Source organism: Heterodontus francisci, chromosome 39, assembly GCF_036365525.1.
Source record: "Heterodontus francisci isolate sHetFra1 chromosome 39, sHetFra1.hap1, whole genome shotgun sequence".
In the NCBI taxonomy this organism is placed as follows: domain Eukaryota; kingdom Metazoa; phylum Chordata; class Chondrichthyes; order Heterodontiformes; family Heterodontidae; genus Heterodontus; species Heterodontus francisci.
In genome coordinates, this window is record NC_090409.1 from 34,324,352 (window position 1) to 34,349,540 (window position 25,189).

General features: G+C 41.1%; 3 protein-coding genes across 6 annotated transcripts in view; 1 reads left to right on the forward strand and 2 right to left on the reverse strand.

Moving 5' to 3' along the window:
• Positions 1 to 25,189, reverse strand: part of LOC137352710 (carcinoembryonic antigen-related cell adhesion molecule 5-like) — a 721,824-nt gene that overhangs the window by 419,536 nt on the left and 277,099 nt on the right. The gene's annotated exons all lie outside the window — the stretch shown is intronic.
• Positions 1,145 to 11,731, forward strand: LOC137352716 (carcinoembryonic antigen-related cell adhesion molecule 6-like). Of its 2 annotated transcripts, XM_068018458.1 has the most exons (8): positions 1,153 to 1,276; positions 1,463 to 1,780; positions 4,757 to 5,035; positions 5,883 to 6,029; positions 8,910 to 8,992; positions 10,273 to 10,314; positions 10,398 to 10,441; positions 11,599 to 11,731. In XM_068018458.1, the coding sequence occupies exons 1-8, from the start codon at positions 1,225 to 1,227 to the stop codon at positions 11,603 to 11,605; spliced, it is 972 nt and encodes a 323-aa protein (XP_067874559.1). In that variant the 5' UTR covers positions 1,153 to 1,224; the 3' UTR covers positions 11,606 to 11,731. The 2 variants fall into 2 exon arrangements, with proteins under 2 accessions (XP_067874560.1, XP_067874559.1); XM_068018459.1 differs by lacking the exon at positions 5,883 to 6,029 and having other exon boundaries at positions 1,145 to 1,276.
• Positions 15,071 to 25,189, reverse strand: part of LOC137352711 (carcinoembryonic antigen-related cell adhesion molecule 5-like) — a 195,640-nt gene continuing 185,521 nt past the window's right edge. For both annotated transcript variants that reach the window (XM_068018448.1, XM_068018447.1), the window contains exon 9: positions 15,071 to 17,048. In XM_068018448.1, the coding sequence (XP_067874549.1) occupies positions 16,924 to 17,048 (125 nt within the window). In that variant the 3' untranslated portion in view covers positions 15,071 to 16,923. The remainder of the gene's footprint in view (positions 17,049 to 25,189) is intronic.

The window sequence follows — 25,189 nt, forward strand, 5'->3', positions numbered from 1 at the left end:
TACCATCACGGGATTCCCCACCATCATCCTGAGGGAGGCAGTCACCATTGTAATTTGTAAAAATGACTGCATAATACACAAACTGGAACTAAATGTTCGTATTTTATCAAAGCTACAGTGGAATAAAATACCCCAATTCCTCCTGCTTCCTGATTGTATAACTATTATATTAAGATAGATTTTTTGCTCCAGTCCCATTATCCCATTGATTGATTCCCATTTTGCCACCTATGAACACGAGAGTATGAACAAAAACTAGTCCATTGTCCAGACCCGTCCAGCTGGTTTCCTTTCCCAACCGCTGCAAGATTACTTCAATGATGTCTTCACGCCTCCCACACACACACACACGCCAACTTCTTCAAATATTTCCCTAACGGCCTGTGCAACTTTTTGATCTGCACCCAAATGCTGTAGCAGTAGATTACACTTCCTGGAACATCAACAGCAATCTTTTGAATCTAAGTTTACGATCAGCCTGAGGAGGACGAGAGTCTCCTGTTTCCATTGACCAAAGTGGCCCGAGGAGAAATGAGTTTGGGTATGCTCTGTGAAAACACACAACATAAATCTCTCTGCAATTCAAAACCAAAGAAAGTCTTGCGGATATCAGAATGCGCTTTGTAGCCAAGCAGGTACTTTTGAATTATCCATTAACCAATGACCTCGAATGAGACACTTGGCAAACTGCAATGATTTTGGGAATGTCCCCTAAGCACTTCCTGGTTTGCGGGCCAGGTCACATATTATTGAAAATAAACAGGCGCCTTGGGCACATTGGTTAATGAGAGAAATATTAAACAGTTGGTGATTGTGACGGTGAGAACACTTGAATAAGGATGGAGCTGAAAAGTGTTCAGTCAATGGTTGCTTGTTTGTTTATCACTCCTGGATGAAGCAGGTTACTGTATACGAGAGAAGCAACAAAGTGGGAAGGCAGGTTCTCCCTAATTCAATGCCCAGGCTCCCACTATCTGCCTTCTCACTGTTTTGGATGCAGTTTCTAATTATTATTTTACTGCTCTTAACTGCTCCGGTAGTTGCCTCGGTGTTTTTCTACATTAATATTGTGACTCTCATTTATTCTTTTGCACCTTTTCAGTGAGTTAACTCTGACCCTCACTCCTGGCCACCTTTGCTTTAGTTAATACCTAATCTGATTCATTGAACAGGGATTGCTGGCTGCACACTGTCTCGAACAGGAGCAGACACTGTTCTGTCAGGATGGAGAGAACCCGACTCACTGCACTTGCTGTTTGGTTATTTCTCTCTGCTGGTGAGGGTCACTTTCTCACATCGGTGTCGGGGATTAAACTGGAAGGAAGGATAAGTTAAATATAACTTCAGTGAATAATAGCGACTCTGATTGGACAATCTGCACCATTCAGCCTGCATTTAAGTTTTTGTTGAAATAAATTGGTTGCATGTTCACACAGGTTTCTTGACTTTTCCCCCCCTGTAGTTGAATCTCAGCCTCTGACCATCTTGGTTGATGAGAGTCTTATTAATGCAGCAGTCGGACAGCCTGTGCTCCTGTCAGTGAGACCGTCAGTGAGGGTGAGAAGTGGGACCTGGAAGCACAATGGGACAGATGTCGGAGTGTGGATCATAACAAATCCAGATATAAATAATGTTTACACAGGACGGGTGGAGTTATTATTCCCGAATGCTTCTCTCCTGCTCAAGTCAGTGAGTGTTTCAGACAGTGGAGTGTACATTGTCATCATGAACTCATTCTCTAACACAGCAGCAACAGCGAGAATGGATCTTTTTGTGTTTGGTAAGTAACGACCATATTTCATCAAGTCTTCAGGAAATGATAAGGCAGTAACTTCACGTTCACAAGCTGCAGGAAACAAGTGAATACTTGGTGGGTCGAGATAGTTATATTATAAATCTTGGAGGTCGAATTGAGTGGGAGGGAGGGTCTCACAGTTGGGGAGGGGATAGTCCAGGGCAGAGGAGGCACAGAGTTTCCTTGTGGGCCCCACTCACATTCGACAGCCTCTTTTAACCTGTAGGTCTGTATGAACCTGATTGTCCCACTCAGGCCCTCAGCAAAATGCAAAGCAGGGCCCAATGCAGCATTCCAGTGTAGATGAAAAACCAATTCCCTAAACTCTGGTAGACCACTACAGCTGTGAGCTTTTTGAAAGTCTCTTGCTGAAAAGGCTGTCGATGCTGGGTCAAGTGAATTTTTCTTTTATTCATTCGTGGGATGTCAGCATTTATTGCCCGTCCCTACTTGCTCTTGAGAAAGTGGTAGTGAGCTGCCTTCTTGAACTGCTGCAGTAACTGAATTCCGTTTACTACGACAAACCCCTAACAATCTAATTAGACGATTGATGCACAATTAACAAATATGTCCATGATAGAAGGAAAACTAAAACAAAAAAGGGGAGGAACTTATGGTATTCAATATTCATCTAAAATGGTGATGGGGAAAATAATAGGACTTTGGATAGGTAAATTTGCATAAATTATTCAGGTTTGGGTACAAAAATAAGGAGGCGATCAAATTGAAGAAGTGTCAGTTATTACCTTTCACAATTCTCTTGTTTAGGGAGTTGTGCCATTAAGACTAGAAAATTGACAGTCACCACTTTTTAAGCAGGATGGGACATAGACAGATTAAGTGAATGGGCAAAATTGTGGAGATATGGGCAAAGTGTGAAGCCATTCACTTTGGACTGCATAAAGATAAATCGGATTGACTTTCAAAATGATAAGCGAAGAATTGTAAAACAGCAAACAAATTTGGGAGTCCAAGTACACGTACAATTTAAAATTCATAAACAGGTACAAAAACCAACAGTGAGACTGGATTAGAAATAGGTGGAAGTTACATTACAGTTGTATAGGGCCTTGGAGAGACCGTGTCTGGAGTGCTGCATTCAGTTTTGGGCACTACACCTCAGCAAGCCTATATTGGGGTGCAGTACTCATTCAGCTGAATGATAGAGGGTTAAATTGAGGACTGGTTACATTAACATGACTTGGTACTTCTTGACTATAGAAGATTGAAAGGTGGGCCTTCAAGTTGTTTAAACCATAAAATAAATCAACAGTTCAGATAAAGAGGAACTATTTCCTCTGATGGGGGAACTCAGAATAGAAATTATAGAGGTTTGAGGGGCAAATTGGGAAAATACATTAAAAGGTACGACAGTACATAGGCAATGGATAGTCGTTAAAGAAATATTACATCATTTACAGCAACTACACATTCCTTCAAGGCACAAAAACCCCAAAAGTAAAGGCAGTCAACAGTGGATCAGAAAGGGAATTAAGGATTGTATAAGATTGAAAGAAAAGGCCTATAAAGTTGCCAGAAATAGTAGTAAACCTGAGGATTGGGAGGATCTTAGAACACAGCAAAGGAGGATGAAGAAACTGATAAAGAAAGGGAGAATAGAATATGAATGTAAGTTAGCAAAAAACATAAAAATGGACTGTAAAAGCTTCTACAGGTACATAAAAAGAAAATGTTTGGCTAAGACAAATGTGGGTCCATTACAGGCAGAGTCAGGAGAATTTATAATGGGGATTATAGAGAAATGGCAGAGAAGCTAAATGATTACTTTGTGTCTGTCTTCACTGAGGAAGATACAAGAAATCTCCCAGAATTAGCAATACAAGGGATTAAGGGGAATGAGGAATTGAAGGAAATTAGTATCAATAAGAAAGATTAAGAATGATAACTGGATTCCAAGGGTTAAATTACGTGGTAATATTACACACACCAGTGTTGTATTCCCTGGAATTTAAGAGGATCAAGGTAATTTGATCAAAGTTGAGATATTAACGGGAACTGATGGGGTGTTTGGGAGAAACTATTTCAGCAGCTTGGGAACATAGGAACAGGAGTAAGCCATTCAGCCCATCAAGCCTGCACCACCATTCAATATAATCATGGCTGATCATCTACTTTAAGGCCTTTTCCCCACACTATCCCCATATGTCATTGGTATTTAGAAATTTGTCAGTCTCTAAACATACTCAATGCCCTTGGGGATAGAGAATTCCAAAGATTCACAACCCTCTGAAGTAAAGAAATTTCTCCTCATCTCTGTCCTAAGTGGCTTCCCATTATCTTGGTTCTAAACTCCCCAACTAGGGGAAACATCTTACCCTTTAAGTATTTTGTAGGTTTCGATGAGATCACCTCTCATTCTTTGAAACTCTAGAGAATTATAGGCCCAGTTTCTCCAGTCCCACCATCCCAGGAACAAGTCTGGCAAATCTTCATTGCAATAATATCCTTCCTAAGGTAAGGGGTCCAAAACTGCACACAGTACTCCAGGTGCGGTCTAACCAAGGTTCTATAAAATTGAAGCAAGACTTCACCATCCTATATGCAAATCCTCTTGTGATAAAGGCTAACATACCATTAGCCTTCCTAATTTCTTGTTGCACCTGCATGTTAGCTTTCAGTGACGTATTGACAAGGACACCCGGGTCCTTTTGTGCATCTACACTTTCTAATCTCTTACCATTTAAAAACACTCTGCATATCTGTTCCTCCTACCAAAGTGGATAACCTCACATTTTTCCACATTATATTCTATGTGCCATGTTCTTGCCCACTCACTAAGTCTGTCCAAATCCCCTTGAAGCCAGTTTGCATCTTCCTCACAGTACACATTCCCACCTAGTTTTGTGTCAACTACGAACTTGGAAATACTACAATAGATGGAGCTATTTTATTTCTATCCAAGGCTGGTTGTTAATTCTTCATTTCCAATTCTATTCACAGAACCAATCTCCTCCGTATATATCACATCCAATGGTTCAAACCCAGTGCGAGAGAATGACACAGTTTGGCTGACCTGTAATGTACTTGGAAATTATAACCAAAGAATTTGGTCTTTCAATGGGACAGATGTCGAAAGCAATGAGAGGATAATATTTTCCTCAGAAAATGCTACGTTGATGATACTTGGTGTTAACGCGAGAAATTCCGGTGAATACCAGTGTATTGCACGCAACCCTGTGAGTGAAAAAGCCAGTGAGCCCTACTTCTTGCACATTAGCCGTGAGTATAGTGGATTCACATCTATTCATATTGAACAATTACATTCTGTATTTTGTCTGTGAGCATCCTGGGACACTTTACTATGGTAAAACACTACTATAGAAATGCAAATGGACAACTCTAGGCGTAAGGCGTTAGATTTATTTCCTGTACCCTTTACCTCAAATTTATGTGCCGTAACTTGCTGGAAGTGTGAGCTGAAGATGGTGCAGTGAAGCCAACCGGGTATCTGGGATCTTAGTGAATGGTGGAACCAAGAGCTTATCTCCTTCAGCAATAAAAATTCAGGATCCAGAGGAATGATAGAATGAGGGTGAATTACAATCAAATCAGGTACAGAGTGAAATAACAACAAGAAATGCTGGAAATATTCTGTGGAGAGAGAAACAGAGTTAACGTTTCAGGTCAGCGACCCTTCTTCAGAATAGGTACAGAGTGAAATCTGAGAGGGAAAGAAAGATTGAATTAAGTGAGAGAGAGGAAAAAAGACAAAGGAAATGTAAGAAAACAGTTAAAACATTCTGAAATGTGATTTTTAAAAAGAGAATCTAAGTTTAACACGAGATGGACTGAGAAACTGATTGGCATGAATTAACAATTATCTCATTGTTAAAAGGGTAGTTAACACTCAATCACCAGACTTAATTTTCTGCAGTGACTTTAATTGGCAATTGAGTTCCCTCTCTGTCTCTCTCTGCTTTCACTGGTCTCTCTATCTCTCTCCCTGTGTCGTCCCCCCACCCCCACCCCCGTGTTATTTCCTCCCAATGTTTCATAGTTCAATTCAAAGTAACAAAAATAAACAGGACCTCGATTTTCGCACTGAATGTCATTGTGTCTTTTGTAGGGTCCGATCAGTCATTTGTCGAAACCTGCAACAGCAACAAGTGGGAAGCTGCTGTGGCAGTTCTGGGAGTTATTTCAGTCACAGCTCTAATCACTGTAGGTGTTTTGGTCTTAAAATTGCAGAAAATAGCGCAAAAAGAAATGTCAGGTGAGTTAACCTTGCAATGAAATAGATTTATTCTCCTTGAACTCCGAACGGCTATTAATATTGATCGTGTCATCAATATCATGGATATTGGGTGGGGTGATCTTGGAGAAGGAAGGCGCTCATGTGTTTGATAATTTAGTTGATTTATTTGTTAGATACCCCTGTGCCTAGTAAGATTGGAAAATGTTTCCTGAGATATATTAATGACCTAGACCATGGTGTACAGGGCACAATTTATAAATTTGTGGATGATACGAAACTTGGAAGCATTGTGAACTGTGAGAAGGATAGTGTAGAACTTCAAAATGGTACAGACAAGTTGGTGAAAGGGGCAGACAGGTGGCAGATGATGTCCAATGCAGAGAAATGTGAAGTGATTCATTTTGTTAGGAAGAACATGGAGAGACAATCTAGAATAAAGATAACAATTCTAAAGGGGGTGCAGGAGCAGCGGGACCTGGGTGTATATGTGCATAAATCATTGAAGGTGGCAGGACAGGTTGAAAGAGTACAATGAAGGATACAGTATCCTGGGCATTATTAATAGGGGCGTAGAGTACAAGAGCAAGGAGGTTATGTTGAACTTGTATAAGACACTGATTCAGCCTCCGCTGGAGTATTGAACAAAAAACAAAGAACAGTACAGCACAGGAACAGGCCATTCAGCCCTCCAAGCCTGCGCCGATCTTGATGCCTGCCTAAACTAACACCTTCTGCACTTCCGGGGCCCATATCCCTCTATTCCCTCCCTATTCATATATTTGTCAAGATGTCTCTTAAACGTCGCTATCGTATCTGCTTCCACCACCTCCCCTGGCAGCAAGTTCCAGGCACTCACCACCCTCTGTGTAAAAATCTTGCCTCGCACATCCCCTCTAAACTTTGCCCCTCGCACCTTAATCCTATGTCCCCTAGTAACTGACTCTTCCACCCTGGGAAAAAGCTTCTGACTATCCACTCTGTCCATGCCGCTCATAACTTTGTAAACCTCTACCATGTTGCCCCTCCACCTCCGTCGTTCCAGTGAAAACAATCCAAGTTTTTCCAAACTCTCCTCATAGCTAATGCCCTCCAGACCAGGCAACATCCTGGTAAACCTCCTCTGTACCCTCTCCAAAGCCTCCATGTCCTTCTGGTAGTGTGGCGACCAGAATTGCATGCAATATTCTAAGTGTGGCCTAACTAAAGTTCTGTACAGCTGCAACATGACTTGCCAATTTTTATACTCTATGCCCCGACTGATGAAGGCAAGCATGCCATATGCCTTCTTGACTACCTTATCCACCTGCGTTGCCACTTTCAGTGACCTATGGACCTGTACGCCCAGATCTCTCTGCCTGTCAATACTCCTAAGGGTTCTGCCATTTACTGTATACTTCCCAGCTGTATTAGACCTTCCAAAATGCATTACCTCACATTTGTCCGGATTAAACTCCATCTGCCATTTCTCCGCCCACGTCTCCAACCGATCTATATCCTGCCGTATCCTCTGACAATCCTCATCATTATCCGCAACTCCACCAACCTTTGTGTCGTCCGCAAACTTACTAATCAGACCAGCTACACTTTCCTCCAAATCATTTATATATACTACAAACAGCAAAGGTTCCAGCACTGATCCCTGCGGAACACCACTAGTCACATCCCTCCATTCAGAAAAGCACCCATCCACTGCTGCCCTCTGTCTTCTATGACTGAGCCAGTTCTGTATCCATCTTGCCAGCTCCCTTCTGATCCCATGTGACTTCACCTTTTGTATCAGTCTGCCATGAGGGACCTTGCCAAAGGCTTTACTAAAGTCCATATAGACAACATCCACCACCCTTCCCTCATCAATCTTCTTCATCACTTCCATCCAATTCTGGGTGCCACACTTTAGGAAGGATGTGAAAACATTACAGAGAGTGCAGAAAAGATTCACAAAAATGGTTCCAGGGAGGAGGAATTTCAGACTGGAGAAGTTAGGACTGTGATCTTGGAGAAGAGAAGGCTGAGAGGTGATTTGATAGAGGTATTCAAAATCATGAGGGGTCTGGACAGAGTAGATAGAGAGAAACTGTTCCCGCTGGTGAAAGGATCGAGAACAAGAGGGCACAGATTTAAAGTAATCGGCAAAAAAAAAAGCAAAAGTGACATGAGGAAAAACTTTTTCACGCAGCAAGTGGTTAAGATCTGGAATGTGCTGCCTAAGAACATGATGGAGACAGGTTCAATTGAAGCATTCAAAAGGGAATTAGACAGTTATATGCAGGGTTAGGGGGAGAAGGCGGGGGAGTGGCATCAGGTGAATTGCTCATTCGAAGACTCGGTACGATGGGCCGAATGGCCTCCATCTGTACTGTAACAATTCCATGATTCTATGCACACGAGATTCTCAGTTCAGCAGTTCTCGGGAAATGATGAACAATTTCCAACCTAAATAATTGAATTCAAATAGAGAAATATTGAACCAAATTATAGCACATTAATAGTTCACTCTCACAAGTCACAAATTCCAGGCTGCACCAAGTGCAGGAAATTCTGTTCCTAAACTCTCAAATTTCCTACAACGTTCAACTGCTGCCAGCTGAATTGTGTTCGAATTTATACTCTGCTGGCTCTCATTGTGGCTGTTTTAACACTAGTAAATTCTCCCCTACATTGGCTGCGCTCAGTTACTGCTTGTAACATGTGAGATGCTGGGGGGGAAGTTGGAAGAATCTTTTTCTGAAACTCATTCCAAAACATCACCTAGTGACCAGAGTTCACAACTTTGTCAAAACAGTTGGCCGAGGTCCATTGGCAGGCACACACAATATTACTTTGTACCTTTCACTGTGGAACAAAAGTATCTGAAGAAAATGTCTTGAGCAATAATATTGGTGTTCAATGTGATTTCAGAAAGCTATACTCTTGCTACTGTATGTGGCGGACTCAGTCAAATGCCAACATATGAAAGCTTCATGCCATCAGTAAATGACGAGGTAAGTGCTTGTGTCAATTGCATTGTTAGTTGTATCCCTTAGACAAGAGATGTTGTGACTGCATTGTTGGTATTTCAAAAAAGAAAATCAGTACTGAGGAGAAACTGGTCCCCATGGCAGGATCAAAACAATTGGACAGAGACCCAGAGGGGAGATAATGATTGTTATTACATACAGCTAGTTGTTACATCCTGGAATGCACTTCTGGAGGTAAATTGAAAGATATCTTTGCAAATAGTTGTTTAACCCTGTCTAGAATCTTCTAAGGGAGGAAAATAAACCCTGGAGAAAGTTCACATTGAGACTGTGGTTGCTCAGGAATGACAAAGCCATGGTCTATTGCTGAAGCCATCGCACCTTATTGGAATGCATGTTTGCAATGTCTGTCATCAATAGAGCAGATTTTCCTCATTCAGCGCCGGAGCTTAATCCCATCCAATTTTCCGGAATCTGTAACTGGCAGGATATCCAACGGTGACAGGCAGACCGACAGGAAAACCTCCCCTGATGCGGCTGATTTGGTGGTTTGATACTCCCATAGTGTAGCAGTATTCAAATGGGGTGATTCGCTGACAGGTTGTGGGCCCACACTTGCAGCTTTCAGCTCCATTCATTGCAGTTGATGGGACATTAGAGGCTTGGAGACCTGCCATTTCCTGGCAGGATCTCCTGGTGATGGCTGTTCCACGGCGGGAACAGTCAACCTGGATTCAGCCTTTTCATTTCAACACTGTTATTGCTCAGAACATTGAACCTGAAGAATCACAGTTCCCAAGAGATATAACTGAATTGCTAAATAATCCTCAGTGTGCTAAGAAGTACAGTGACAACCAATTTAAGCTTGTCAGTTGGGCTGCATATATTAATACACAGGGCCCTGTTTTTGCAGACTGAAAGAACATGTACGCACATTGCACCTGTTTCAACTGAACACAATAAGTGACCGCCATTGGCTGGTTCATGCCTCAGGGCAATGCCTTGACCAATCAGTGTTAAGCTGACTGTTTGAAATTTCAAACAAAGCTTCACAGTTAACTGTCAGTCACCATAAGCTGATGCATTTTCCATGGCAACACCTCTACCAATCAGAGGCCACTTGCCAACCAATCAGCATTCTCTTCTCATATAGTATAAATTTGTTGCTTTCCCTTACATTGGTATTCTTGCGAATTGTCCTGATGAGTGCAAGACGAAAAGCTTTGACAACATGTCTCTGTTTTCAACAATACTCAAGCTGTGTAACTGACTATCACACCTCTTATTTTTGCAATATCTTACAGAGAGAATGTAGAAATCAGGATCAATCGGATTCAAACTACATGGTATGTTTCTCCGATTTCCTTAATTTCAGGCACTTTTATTGTTGAGACCAACATACAGAGACTTTTTGTCTCTCTTTCCACAGAGCTTGCAGCGCAGAAACGTGTCAGTTTACGATCAGCTCGAAAGGTACATTCATTTCTATAGCTTCCCAAATAAGTCAGTTGTGGATTTAAGTCCTCAGTGAAATGTTACAGGTCGATGTTCAGCTGCAATGGTCCCCAGAGTCTCCTGCCTTGGATAGGCGCCCAGTTTCAGCAGCTGTTCGGGAAGCCCCTGGAGACACTTTGTACATTCAAGGTTCTTTAGCGATGCCAATTGCCTTCGATCTGAGATAACTGACCGCCCTGTGCAGACACAGGCTGGAACAACCTGGGGTGCAAAATTGCCCAAAGGCAAATCCTTATTGTCCAATTGTCTGACCTGCCTGGTTTGTACTCTGAAGCTGACACACAAGTGCAGTACTGGCCAGGTGCTGCAGTGTCGGAGGTGCTATCTTTTGATTGAGAGGGTTCACCACCACCTCTCGGGTAAAACCTCTGTGGGTTAAAGATCCCATTGTACCATTTGGAAGCAGAGGAGGTGAGTATTCCCACATGTCCACGGCCAATATCTATCCCTCAACTAACATCATTCAAAACCAATTACCTAGTCATGAGCACATTGCTGTTTGTGGGATCTTGCCGTGCACAAATTAGCTGCCACATTTCTTACATTACAACAGTATCAACTCTTCAAAGAAAGGCCCTCACTGGCTGCAGAGTGCATTGGAACATCCCAAGGTCCTGAATGGTGCTATATAAATACAAGTCTTCTTTTGGCCCTGGCTGCTGAACCCAGTCAGAGGTGACTGCTGCAGTTGCCTGGCGGCACAATGTACAAACAAAACCCCCCATTCTGGGCTGGTAAACTTTAAATGTACTGCTCACAACATTGGAATGGGTTCTGCTGAGGCTTGTAACTTGCAGCCGAGACGAGTTCTGCCTGGTATTGCACTGCCACAAGGCGAACAGACAGCCTGCAATGGAGCACCCCCATTATACCAGTATCCCGTCAACTAATGGGCTCAGGATCAGAGTTATACTGTTGCTGTTCCCTTACTACCACACTGTGCACTCAGAGTGCTCATTGTAGTTAGTTTAAAGTTTAAAACCTGACACTGAAAGTGTTTCTACCAGTGCATTTATAGCTGAAGTACAATGTTAATTTAGTAATGACCATGTACTTATATTACTTTTTATTTAATCCTAATATTTAAATACTTTCTATATTGTTTCATTTTCTAGTGTTTAAATGGATTGCTGGAATATCACACACTTCATATTTGGTTGGTTTCTCAGAGCGAATGCTCCAGAGCATGTCCTTTTTGTTGAAGCAGAGTGGAATGTTATATTAAAATAATACAAATATTATATTAAAGTCTGTGGACAAGGTGGGCTGGTGGTTTTTCATGACATACTTTAAACAAACTAAACTCAAGCAGTGGGACAGCAGCTGTTCATCATTTTGCCATTCACACCTCATCTCGGCACATCTTTTATTATTTTACTTGTCCCATTACCACTCCCTTTGACTTTGCAACACCAAACCCTTTTGTCAATTAATCTCTCTGGTCTTCCACCCAATGACAGACCTTCCCGTCTGATCTTTTTCCACCCTCACACCTTTCACTAGCTCAAAACCTATTACATTTCTAATGTTTTACAGTTCTGATGGAAGGTCGTTGGGATGAAACAGTAACTCTGTTTCTCTCTCCATCGATGTAGAGGATTTCCAGCCTTTTCTGTTTATTTTATTTCAGATTTCCAGCATCTGCGGTATTTTGCTTTTGTGTTGTAATGTGTTTGATGGTTGTTTTCAGACATTAAAGTAATGAGCAGACATATGCAACTCCCTGTTCATTTCCAATTTCTAAGTTGTGTGATCAGCCCAGCACAGAGACCATTCCTGAACTTCAAGGCAAAGCTAGGAGAAAGACAAACATTGTAAAAATGTGTAGCCTGGGTTCACTTTCATAAGTACTTTCCCTCAATCACTTTCTCCGCTATTAATTTAAACTGAACTCCTGTTAAGTTAACAGACAGGTATCGGGGTGAAAGGAACAGTGTGAGTCTGTGTTCTTAGTAGAATTTACTCAAATTAATTGGGTTCACAACATTGAATATCAGATGCCACAGTGTTATAATATATACAATAATTAGATATACACTTATCTGCAGTTTAGTCAAAGGACTGACAGTTTGGAACTCTCTATGCAAGCTGCAGACCTGTGAGTCTAAATATCTGGTCCAACTTTGACACCTTTTTGGTACTCCTTTATGCATTGCCCAGCACAGTTCCATGTAAGGTGAACTGTCATGACATCTTCCCTTGTGCCTTATCAATAATATTTTTGCTTAAACAAGTAGACCAGTGTAGCCCTATCATGTTATCTTATCACTCCTTTACTAATCCACCAAGTGAACCCTCTAATTCTAAACCTGTACCATTCCATGTCATTCTTCAGCTTTCTTCGTCGCTGTATCTATCTGAAGAACTGACTTGTTATCAACTGACTAAATGTCTCTGCACCCGAATGATTTTAATTAGGTTTATTGGTGAAACTGACAGATTAAGGTGGACTTTAAAGTAACTAACAGTTCAGAAGTCACTGTTTCTAAGGTGTCTGATGCTTCCTCGCCTAACAAGCAAATGCTAAAGGTTATCATTACTACAGTGTGGAGAGAAAGCAATACCAGTATAACATTAGCAGAATTCAGGGCAGTCCGATTAAGCATTTCCCTACAGTGGCAAAACAAACATCGATGCCTTAAAGTGGGTGACAGAAATTTGGGCTCTCACTGTATTATTGTTATTCACTGGATCGCATGCAAGGCAACACTGATCTAAATTGAAATCTTTCTGCTGGAAAACTGAAGTATTAGAGCAGAGAAACCTTGTTACCGCTATATGTATGATTGAAATATTGTATTAGGTATATTAGACTACAATTGCAAGAATACCCCCCCCCCCCCCCCCCCCACTGTCCCATAAACTGGCAATGGTTTCAAGCAGGTGCTGATCTGAAATATTTGCACAACTCAAACATCAGTTCTCGGTCTGACTCCCTGGACATACAAACCAGGAAATGTGGATTTTCTCCAGTCAGTTAATTGGGATGTTGCATTTTGAAACTATCCAGATTGTCTGTTGGAGCTCCTGAGGGCTTTGTAAATTTACTTTTCATGCACATTGGGTAATGCACAGTTGGCAATTGAACTCTGGTCTCCCAACCACACATTACAATCCAGAGATATGGGGCTGAGATGGGCATAAGAATTAAGCCTGAAAAACCTGCATAAATCAGCATCTGCCCTTCCAGTGAAAGGAGGCAGAGTCGGGATGCAGTTTGCTTGCCTTGTTTCTTAATGATTAGCATTTGATGAAGTCTCATGCCACCATACAAAGTAATCTAAATCCTTTCCCTATCCACTTGTGAAACATTCTGAACCTCACCCAAATGCTGCAACAGCAAATTACACTTCCTGGTACCTGAAGATCAATCTTCCATATCAGGGTTTAATCCAGGCTGGGTGGGGCAAAAGCCTCCTGTGCCAATTGACCGAGAGGGCTACAGTTCTATTACGTTTGTGCAATTTCTGTGCAGCATCAAAGTGGAAAACACATTTGACAACCACTAATCATTGAGCAGAGGATTGCTCCAGAAAAGAAAGTTGTTACAATCCACTTTGGTTGGGCAGATGGAGATGGTGAGGGCAGGGGGGGGCAGTAACTGCAGTGAGACAGGGACACCAGCAGATGGCGATGGTGAGAGGGGGCAGTATCTGAGTGCAGTGAGACAGGGACACCAGCAGATGGAGATGGTGAGCGGGGGCAGTAACTGCAGTGAGACAGGGACACCAGCAGATGGAGATGGTGAGGGGGGCAGTATCTGAGTGCAGTGAGACAGAGACACCAGCTGATGGAGATGGTGAGAGGGGGCAGTAACTGCAGTGAGACAGGGACACCAGCTGATGGAGATGGTGAGAGGGGGCAGTAACTGCAATGAGACAGGGACACCAGCAGATGGAGATGGTGATACACAATGGAATAAAGTTGCGGTAAATTTTAGAATTGAATTTGATATGATATTTCAAGGCTGTAAGGGGCTGGGCGGGGTGGGGGGGGGGGGGTGGTCCTTTCATTTTGTAAATACTTAATGAGGAAGCTCACACCTGATGGGATCTTTTAAACGCAAAAAATGTTCATGTCAGTAATATTTCTCAGAAGTTTGGTCTGACTTTTTAAGCGATTTAAGAGGATTTATCAAAATTTTTCATTGTTTGTAATGTCAATACTTTTTTTAAAAACAGGCTTGATCAGACTTTTCATTGGTTTAAAAAGTCATTTACATTAAACAATCAGATAGATCTAGTAAAAAGATCAAGGTGAAAACTTTTAAAAGTTCTGGTAAATCTCATTGAACATGGCATTTTAGGATGATTTATCAGACTTTTAAATATTTCAATGTATTTTAGAAAAGATTTAATTGGCTTCCTCAACATATGTGTGAACAATATTTGATTATAATTATTGCACTTCTTAAATATGCTTGTTTTTTTAATTTTGCAAAATGATTCCTGCCAAAGCAATCCTAGTTAATCCTTTACTCCAGTATCTTTTCACTGACACAGCCTGGTTTATAAAGATTTTGTAGTGATTGTCACACTGGTATTGTTCAGAATTTTTTTGACAGCACAGTTGGATGAAACATTGGGCTCAGTTACAAACAAAAAACATTTATTTAAATGCTGATAAAAACGGGTTAGATTCATATTGATGCGAATACACTCCATGGACCAGTTAGAAGGCATTTCATGAGGGCTAACTGGTAAATACCCGTAAACCTTGGTGATTCAGCAGAGTCTATTCCTTATTTCTGTGATTGATATTTTTCGCGGAAGCAAGAAAGGCAGGTGTTAAAAGTTGGTAACTGGTACAAATAGCACTAGAACAAAACTCTATTGCAAGCCTATCATTACAGTCATCTTGTCCTTTGAAAATAACCCACCAGGGCAAACATTTAGGGGCCGGGTTATTAAAGCCAAGGTGGACTCCAGATTGTACCAGCCCCTACCACGTTGCAGGAACAAGGTGCAAATGGCAATATGAAAGTGACATTTGACCACAGAAGTTCAGCAGTTTGTGCACATCACGAGGGAAATTGCCAGCATTTGATTTTGATATTTCCTTCATGTAGACTCCCAGCTCTTCCACATATTATGTGCCTGCCCACTAGAAAGGAACTCAGAAACAATTGTAAGGTATGAAAATTGATAGTTTGGTGAAAAGTTTCACGAAAACTGCAGTCAAACACATTAGGAAACTGCAAGTACGCACACTAGTATATCACAAAATAGGAGAAGGATGTTGAATGTGTCCCGAACATTGAACTGTTTCCCTCTATACACAGCTATGTGGAACTACACAAAAGTTATGAGAAACTGCAAATAGGTTATCAGCCCAACCAGTCCATGTGAATGTTTACCATTCAGTTCTACCACATTGTCCTAATCACATTCAGCCACATCACTTTATTCTCCAAGCAGCCCCAGCCTTACATCAGCTTTTTGCTTGCAACTACCAAGACCACTTGCTTTTATTCCTTGGATCCAAATTCCTCTAGCTAAGAATGATTAAATATGTGTAGTTACTCCTCTGCTATCTCTTCCCCAGATTCTTTGAAAATCCTAGGGAGCGTACTTGTTTCCATTTTCGATAAAGCCACAATTGATTGAGACTTTTAAAGAAGGAGAAAGTTCAAACATTTCATGACACATTCACTATTTGAATTCAGAAACTATATAGAGTAACAGAAGAGGAGAACCGAAAAGGCGGCAAAATGGCCAACAAAGCATACAAGCAGTGCTCTGTGCCCTGGATTGTTTGGGACATTCATAAACCAAATTCCATGATGGAATCATATGTGATAAATTATCAAACAAAAAGAATTCAAACACGAGTTCTTGAAATCCACGCCAATAAATCCAGTGTGCAGAAAAAATGTGGATTGGAAAATGGGCTTTAAGTTATGATGACTTCAAGATTGTCACTGCATAAAGTGCAAGAGACGAATATATATGTTGGACAATTGTCCAATGATTAGACTTGCTTACTGCGAATGCTGATATTTCTCTGCAGGCCTTTTTATAAACTATAGTTAATAACGCATCATAAAATACAGCTGGAAGGTGAAGATGCCGATCTTCCCCAGGATCCCAGACAAAAATTACTGCCGGCCAACACCACTGAAAACAGACTGTCTGATCAGTAGCGGATTTTTGTTTATGAGACCTCACAATGAGCAGATTGACTGCAGCCTTTCTTACATTACAACAGTGAGTATACTTCAACAAGTAACTAATTGGCTGCGCGGCACAGCCCGAGGGGGTGAAAAGCACTACATAAATGCAAGTCTTTTCTTCCTTTACTGGGGGACCAATTTTTTTTTTTTTTAATATGTCCACGATTTTAGCTGACAGTGGTGAATATTCTGGCAAGAGCTGGCATTCTACCAGAGCAGGAAATCGTTTTGTTTAACACGTTCTCGGATGAAACTGAGCAAAGTAAAATCATATACTTGAACTTCGGTTTCTGAAGATTATACAGGCACAAACAGCAATAAAGATCAGTAACCCAATAACAACAATGGCAGCGATCCAGGACTTATTCTTATAATCTTCAAGATCATCGATTTCTGAAAGAAAGTGGAAAATCATTGTCACAATGTAGACCATCAAATAAGCAATCCACACACAGGGAACATCCTTCATGTGCAAACTTACACTTACATCATCATTAAAGATATTCACAATTTAGCTCCAGTTATCAATGATGGTAAAAGTGAAATTATCTCGCAGTAAACCATGTGCCCAGTACTTTTCCCCATCTTTGAGCAGTTGTGTGCAGTATCCGAGTGGTTATGAAACTAGAACTACCGGTCCAAATGACGCTTTCTCCAAGGAAAGTTATGCAGCTGAATTGGACAAATCTGGCAATTTGCAGGTAGAAACCCAGAAGTAATAATAAAAGCTGCCTGGTTGTGATAACAATTCAATTGGTTCAGTGGAATGCTCAAGGGGCAGAAACCTACCCTGACTGGGTTACTCTCTCACTGCATAACACACTCTTACAAAGCTTCACTCCATCACGATATAACTCACTCTTCCAAAGCTTCACTCCCTCGCTATACGACTCACTCTTACAAAGCTTCACTCCCTCACTATACAACTCACTCTTACAAAGCTTAATTCACTCACTATACAACTCACTCTGACAAAGCTTCACTCTCTCACGTTACAATTCACTCTTACGAAGCTTCACTCCCTCACTAAACAACACACTCTTACAAAGCTTCATTCTCTCACTATACAACTCACTCTTACAAAGCTTCATTCTCTCACTATACAACTCACTCTTACAAAGCTTCATTCTCTCACCATACAACTCACTTTTACAAAGCTTCATTCCATCACTATACAACTCACTCTTACAAAGCTTCACTCCCTCCCTATACAACTCACTCTTACGAAGCTTCACTCCCTCACTAAACAACACACTCTTACAAAGCTTCATTCTCTCACTATACAACTCACTCTTACAAAGCTTCATTCTCTCACTATACAACTCACTTTTACAAAGCTTCACTCCCTCACGAAACAATTCACTTTTACAAAGCTTCATTCTCTCACTATACAACTCACTTTTACAAAGCTTCACTCCCTCACTATACAACTCTAAAACTCACTCTTACAAAGCTTCACTCCCTCACTATACAACTCACTCTTACAAAGCTTCACTCCATCACTATGCAACTCACTCTCACAAAGCCTCACACCCTCACTATACAACTCACTCTCACAAAGCTTCACTCCCTCACTATACGACTCACTCTCTCACTATACAACTCACTCTTACAAAGCTTCATCCCCGCACTATACAACTCACTCTTACAAAGCTTCACTCCCTCACCATACAACTCACTCTTACAAAGCTTCACTCCCTCACTACACAACTCACTCTTACAAAGCTTCACTCCCTCACTATACAACTCACTCTTACAAAGCTTCACTCCCTCACTAGACAACTCACTCTTACAAAATTTCACTCCATCACTAAACAACTCACTTTTACAAAGCTTCATTCTCTCACTATCCAACTCACTCTTACAAAGTTTCATCCCCGCACTATACAACTCACTCTTACAAAGCTTCACACCCTCACTAAACAACTCACTTTTACAAAGCTTCATTCTCTCACTATACAACTCACTCTGACAAAGCTTCATCCCCGCACTATACAACTCACTCTGACAAAGCTTCTCTCCCTCACTATACAACTCACTCTTACAAAGCTTCACTCCATCACTATACAACTCAGTCTCACAAAGCCTCACACCCTCACCAAACAACTCACTCTTACAAAGCTTCACTCCCTCACTATACAACTCACTCTTACAAAGTTTCACTCCATCACTAAACAACTCACTTTTACAAAGCTTCATTCTCTCACTATACGACTCACTCGTACAATGCTTCACTCCCTCACTATACAACTCACTCTTACAAAGCTTCACTGCATCACTATACAACTCACTCACACAAAGCCTCACACCCTCACTAAACAACTCACTCTGACAAAGTTTCACTCCCTCACTATACAACTCACTCTTACAAAGCTTCACTCCCTCACTACACGACTCACTCTCTCACTATACAACTCACTCTTACAAAGCTTCATCCCAGCACTATACAACTCACTCTTACAAAGCTTCACTCCCTCACCATACAACTGACTTTTACAAAGCTTCATTCTCTCACTATACAACTCACTCTCACAAAGCTTCACTCCATCACTAAACAACTGACTTTTACAAAGCTTCACTCTCTCACGATACAACTCACTCTTAGAAAGCTTCACTCCCTCAATAAACAACTGACTTTTACAAAGCTTCATTCTGTCACTATCCAACTCACTCTTATAAAGCTTCACTCCCTCCCTATACAACTCACTCTTACAAAGTTTCACTCCATCACTAAACAACTCACTCTTACAAAGCTTCACTCCCTCACTAGACAACTCACTCTTACAAAGCTTCACTCTCACATTACACAACTCACTCTTACAAAGCTTCACTCCATCACTATACAACTCACTCTTACAAAGCTTCATTCTCTCACGATACAACTCACTCTTACAAAGCTTCACTCCCTCACTATACAACTCACTCTTACAAAGCTTCACTCCCTCACTGTGCAACTCACTCTTACAAAGCTTCACTCCCTCACGAAACAACTTACTGTGACAAAGCTTCACTCTCTCATCATACAACTCACTCTTACAAAGCTTCACTCCCTCACTAAACAACTCACTCTGACAAAGCTTCACTCTCTCACTGCACAACTCACTCCGACAAAGCTTTACTCCATCACTATACAACTCACTCTTACAAAGCTTCATTCTCTCACTCTACAACTCACTCTTACAAAGCTTTACTCCCTCACTATACAACTCACTCTTACAAAGCTTCACTCCTTCACTATACAACTCACTCTTCCAAAGCTTCACTCCCTCCCGAACGACTCACTCTTAAAAAGTTTCACTCCCTCACGTTACAACTCACTCTTACAAAGCTTCACTCCCTCACTATACAACTCACTCTTACAAAGCTTCACTCCCTCACTATACAACTCACTCTTAGAAAGCTTCACTCTCTCACTATACAACTCACTCTTACAAAGCTTAATTCTCTCACTATGCAACTCACTCTTACAAAGCTTCACTCTCTCGCGTCACAATTCACTCTTACCAAGCTTCATTCTCTCACTAAACAACTCACTCTCACAAAGCTTCACTCCCTCACTAAACAACACACTCTTACAAAGCTTCAATCCATCACTATACAACTCACTCTTAGAAAGCTTCACTCCCTCACTAAACAATTCACTTTTACAAAGTTCATTCTCTCACTACACAACTCACTTTTACAAAGCTTCATTCTCTCACTCTACAACTCACTCTTACAAAGCTTCACTCCCTCACTAAACAACTCACTTTTACAAAGCTTCATTCTCTCACTATCCAACTCACTCTTACAAAGCTTCACTGCCTCACTATACAACTCACTCTTACAAAGCTTCATCCCCGCACTATACAACTCACTCTTACAAAGCTTCACTCCCTCACTAAACAACTCACTTTTACAAAGCTTCATTCTCTCACTATACAACTCACTTTTACAAAGCTTCACTCTCTCATTATACAACTCACTCTTGCAAAGCTTCATCCCCGCACTATCCAACTTAATCTTACAAAGCTTCACTGCCTCACTAAACAACTCACTTTTACAAAGCTTCATTCTCTCACAAGACAACTCACTCTTACAAAGCTTCACTCCCTCACTATACAACTCACTCTTACAAAGCTTCAATCCATCACTATACAACTCACTCTCTCACTATGCAACTCACTCTTACAAAGCTTCATCCCCGCACTACACAACTCACTCTTCCTAAGCTTCACACCCTCACCAAACAACTCACTCGTACAATGCTTCACTCCCTCACTATACAACTCACTCTTACAAAGCTTCACTGCATCACTATGCAACTCACTCTCACAAAGCCTCACACCCTCACTAAACAACTCACTCTTACAAAGCTTCACTCCCTCACTATACAACTCACTCTTACAAAGCTTCACTCCATCACTATACAACTCACTCTCACAAAGCTTCACTCCCTCACTACACGACTCACTCTCTCACTATACAACTCACTCTTACAAAGCTTCATCCCCGCACTATACAACTCACTCTTACAAAGCTTCACTCCCTCACTATCCAACTCACTCTTAGAAAGCTTCACTCCCTCACTATGCAACTCACTCTTACAAAGTTTCACTCCATCACTAAACAACTCACTTTTACAAAGCTTCATTCTCTCACTATACAACTCACTCTTACAAAGATTCACTCCATCACGAAACAACTGACTTTTACAAAGCTTCATTCTCTCACTATACAACTCACTCTCACAAAGCTTCACTCCATCACTAAACAACTGACTTTTACAAAGCTTCACTCTCTCACGATACAACTCACTCTTAGAAAGCTTCACTCCCTCAATAAACAACTGACTTTTACAAAGCTTCATTCTGTCACTACACAACTCACTCTTATAAAGCTTCACTCCCTCACTATACAACTCACTCTTACAAAGTTTCACTCCATCACTAAACAACTCACTCTTACAAAGCTTCACTCCCTCACTATACAACTCACTCTTACAAAGCTTCACTCCCTCACTATACAACTCACTCTTACAAAGCTTCACTCTCACATTACACAACTCACTCTTACAAAGCTTCACTCCATCACTATACAACTCACTCTTACAAAGCTTGACTCTCTCATTCCACAAGTCACTCTTACAAAGCTTCATTCTCTCACTAGACAACTCACTCTTACCAAGCTTCACTCCCTCACTATACAATTCACTCTTACAAAGCTTCATTCTCTCACGATACAACTCACTCTTACAAAGCTTCACTCTCTCATTAGACAACTCACTCTTACAAAGCTTCACTCCCTCACTAAACAACTCACTCTTAAAGCTTCACTCTCTCACTGCACAACTCACTCTTACAAAGTTTCACTCCATCACTAAACAACTCACTCTTACAAAGCTTCACTCCCTCACTATACAACTCACTCTTACAAAGCTTCACTCTCTCACTATACAACTCACTCTTACAAAGCTTCACTCTCACATTACACAACTCACTCTTACAAAGCTTCACTCCATCACTATACAACTCACTCTTACAAAGCTTGACTCTCTCATTCCACAAGTCACTCTTACAAAGCTTCATTCTCTCACTAGACAACTCACTCTTACCAAGCTTCACTCCCTCACTATACAATTCACTCTTACAAAGCTTCATTCTCTCACGATACAACTCACTCTTACAAAGCTTCACTCTCTCATTAGACAACTCACTCTTACAAAGCTTCACTCCCTCACTAAACAACTCACTCTTACAAAGCTTCACTCTCTCACTGCACAACTCACTCCTACAAAGCTTCATTCTCTCACTCGACAACTCACTCTTACAAAGCTTTACTCCCTCACTATACAACTCACTCTTACAAAGCTTCACTCCTTCACTATACAACTCACTCTTCCAAAGCTTCACTCCCTCCCTATACGACTCACTCTTACAAAGCTTCACTCCATCACGTTACAACTCACTCTTACAAAGCTTCACTCCCTCACGTTACAACTCACTGTTACAAAGCTTCACTCCCTCACTAAACAACTCACTTTTACAAAGCTTCATTCTCTCACTATACAACTCACTCTTACAAAGCTTCACTCCCTTACTAAACAACTCACTTTTACAAAGCTTCATTCTCACACTATACAACTCACTTTTACAAAGCTTCACTCTCTGATTATTCAACTCACTCTGACAAAGCTTCATCCCCGCACTATACAACTCACTCTTACAAAGATTCACTGCCTCACTGAACAACTCACTTTTACAAAGCTTCATTCTCTCACTATACAATTCACTCTTACAAAGCTTCACTCCATCACTATGCAACTCACTCTCTCACTATTCAACTCACTCTGACAAAGCTTCATCCCTGCACTATACAACTCACTCTTCCTAAGCTTCACTCCCTCACCAAACAACTCACTCTTACAAAGCTTCATTCTCTCACTATACAACTCACTCTTACAAAGTTTCACTCCATCACGAAACAACTGACTTTTACAAAGCTTCATTCTCTCACTATACAACTCACTCTCACAAAGCTTCACTCCCACACTAAACAACTGACTTTTACAAAGCTTCACTCTCTCACGAAACAACTCACTCTTAGAAAGCTTCACTCCATCACTAAACAACTGACTTTTACAAAGCATCACTCTCTCACGATACAACTCACTCTTAGAAAGCTTCACTCCCTCACTAAACAACTGACTTTTACAAAGCTTCATTCTGTCACTATACAACTCACTTTTACAAAGCTTCACTCCCTCACTATACAACTCACACTTACAAAGCTTCACTCCATCACTATCCAACTCACTCTTAGAAAGCTTCACTCTCACATTACACAACTCACTCTTGCAAAGCTTCACTCCATCACTATACAACTCACTCTTACAAAGCTTGACTCTCTCATTACAAAACTCACTCTGACAAAGCTTCATTCTCTCACGATACAACTCACTCTTACCAAGTTTCACTCCATCACTAAACAACTCACTTTTACAAAGCTGCACTCCCTCACGAAACTGACTTTTACAAAGCTTCATTCTGTCACTGTCCAACTCACTCTTATAAAGCTTCACTCCCTCACTATCCAACTCACTCTTACAAAGTTTCACTCCATCACTAAACAACTCACTTTTACAAAGCTTCACTCCCTCACTATACAACTCACTCTTAGAAAGCTTCACTCCCTCACTAAACAATTCACTTTTACAAAGCTTCATTCTCTCACTACACAACTCACTTTTGCAAAGCTTCATTCTCTCACTCTACAACTCACTCTTACAAAGCTTCACTCCCTCACTAAACAACTCACTTTTACAAAGCTTCATTCTCTCACTATCCAACTCACTCTTACAAAGCTTCACTCCCTCACTATACAACTCACTCTTACAAAGCTTCATCCCCGCACTATACAACTCACTCTTACAAAGCTTCACTCCCTCACTAAACAACTCACTTTTACAAAGCTTCATTCTCTCACTATACAACTCACTTTTACAAAGCTTCACTCTCTCATTATACAACTCACTCTTGCAAAGCTTCATCCCCGCACTATCCAACTCAATCTTACAAAGCTTCACTGCCTCACTAAACAACTCACTTTTACAAAGCTTCATTCTCTCACTATACAACTCACTCTTACAAAGCTTCACTCCCTCACTATACAACTCACTCTCTCACTATGCAACTCACTCTTACAAAGCTTCATCCCCGCACTACACAACTCACTCTTCCTAAGCTTCACTCCCTCACCAAACAACTCACTCGTACAATGCTTCACTCCCTCACTATACAACTCACTCTTACAAAGCTTCACTGCATCACTATGCAACTCACTCTCACAAAGCCTCACACCCTCACTAAACAACTCACTCTTACAAAGCTTCACTCCCTCACTATACAACTCACTCTTACAAAGCTTCACTCCATCACTATACAACTCACTCTCACAAAGCTTCACTCCCTCACTACACGACTCACTCTCTCACTATACAACTCACTCTTACAAAGCTTCACTCCCTCACTATACAACTCACTCTTAGAAAGCTTCACTCCCTCACTATGCAACTCACTCTTACAAAGTTTCACTCCATCACTAAACAACTCACTTTTACAAAGCTTCATTCTCTCACTATACAACTCACTCTTACAAAGATTCACTCCATCACGAAACAACTGACTTTTACAAAGCTTCATTCTCTCACTATACAACTCACTCTCACAAAGCTTCACTCCATCACTAAACAACTGACTTTTACAAAGCTTCACTCTCTCACGATACAACTCACTCTTAGAAAGCTTCACTCCCTCAATAAACAACTGACTTTTACAAAGCTTCATTCTGTCACTACACAACTCACTCTTATAAAGCTTCACTCCCTCACTATACAACTCACTCTTACAAAGTTTCACTCCATCACTAAACAACTCACTCTTACAAAGCTTCACTCCCTCACTATACAACTCACTCTTACAAAGCTTCACTCCCTCACTATACAACTCACTCTTACAAAGCTTCACTCTCACATTACACAACTCACTCTTACAAAG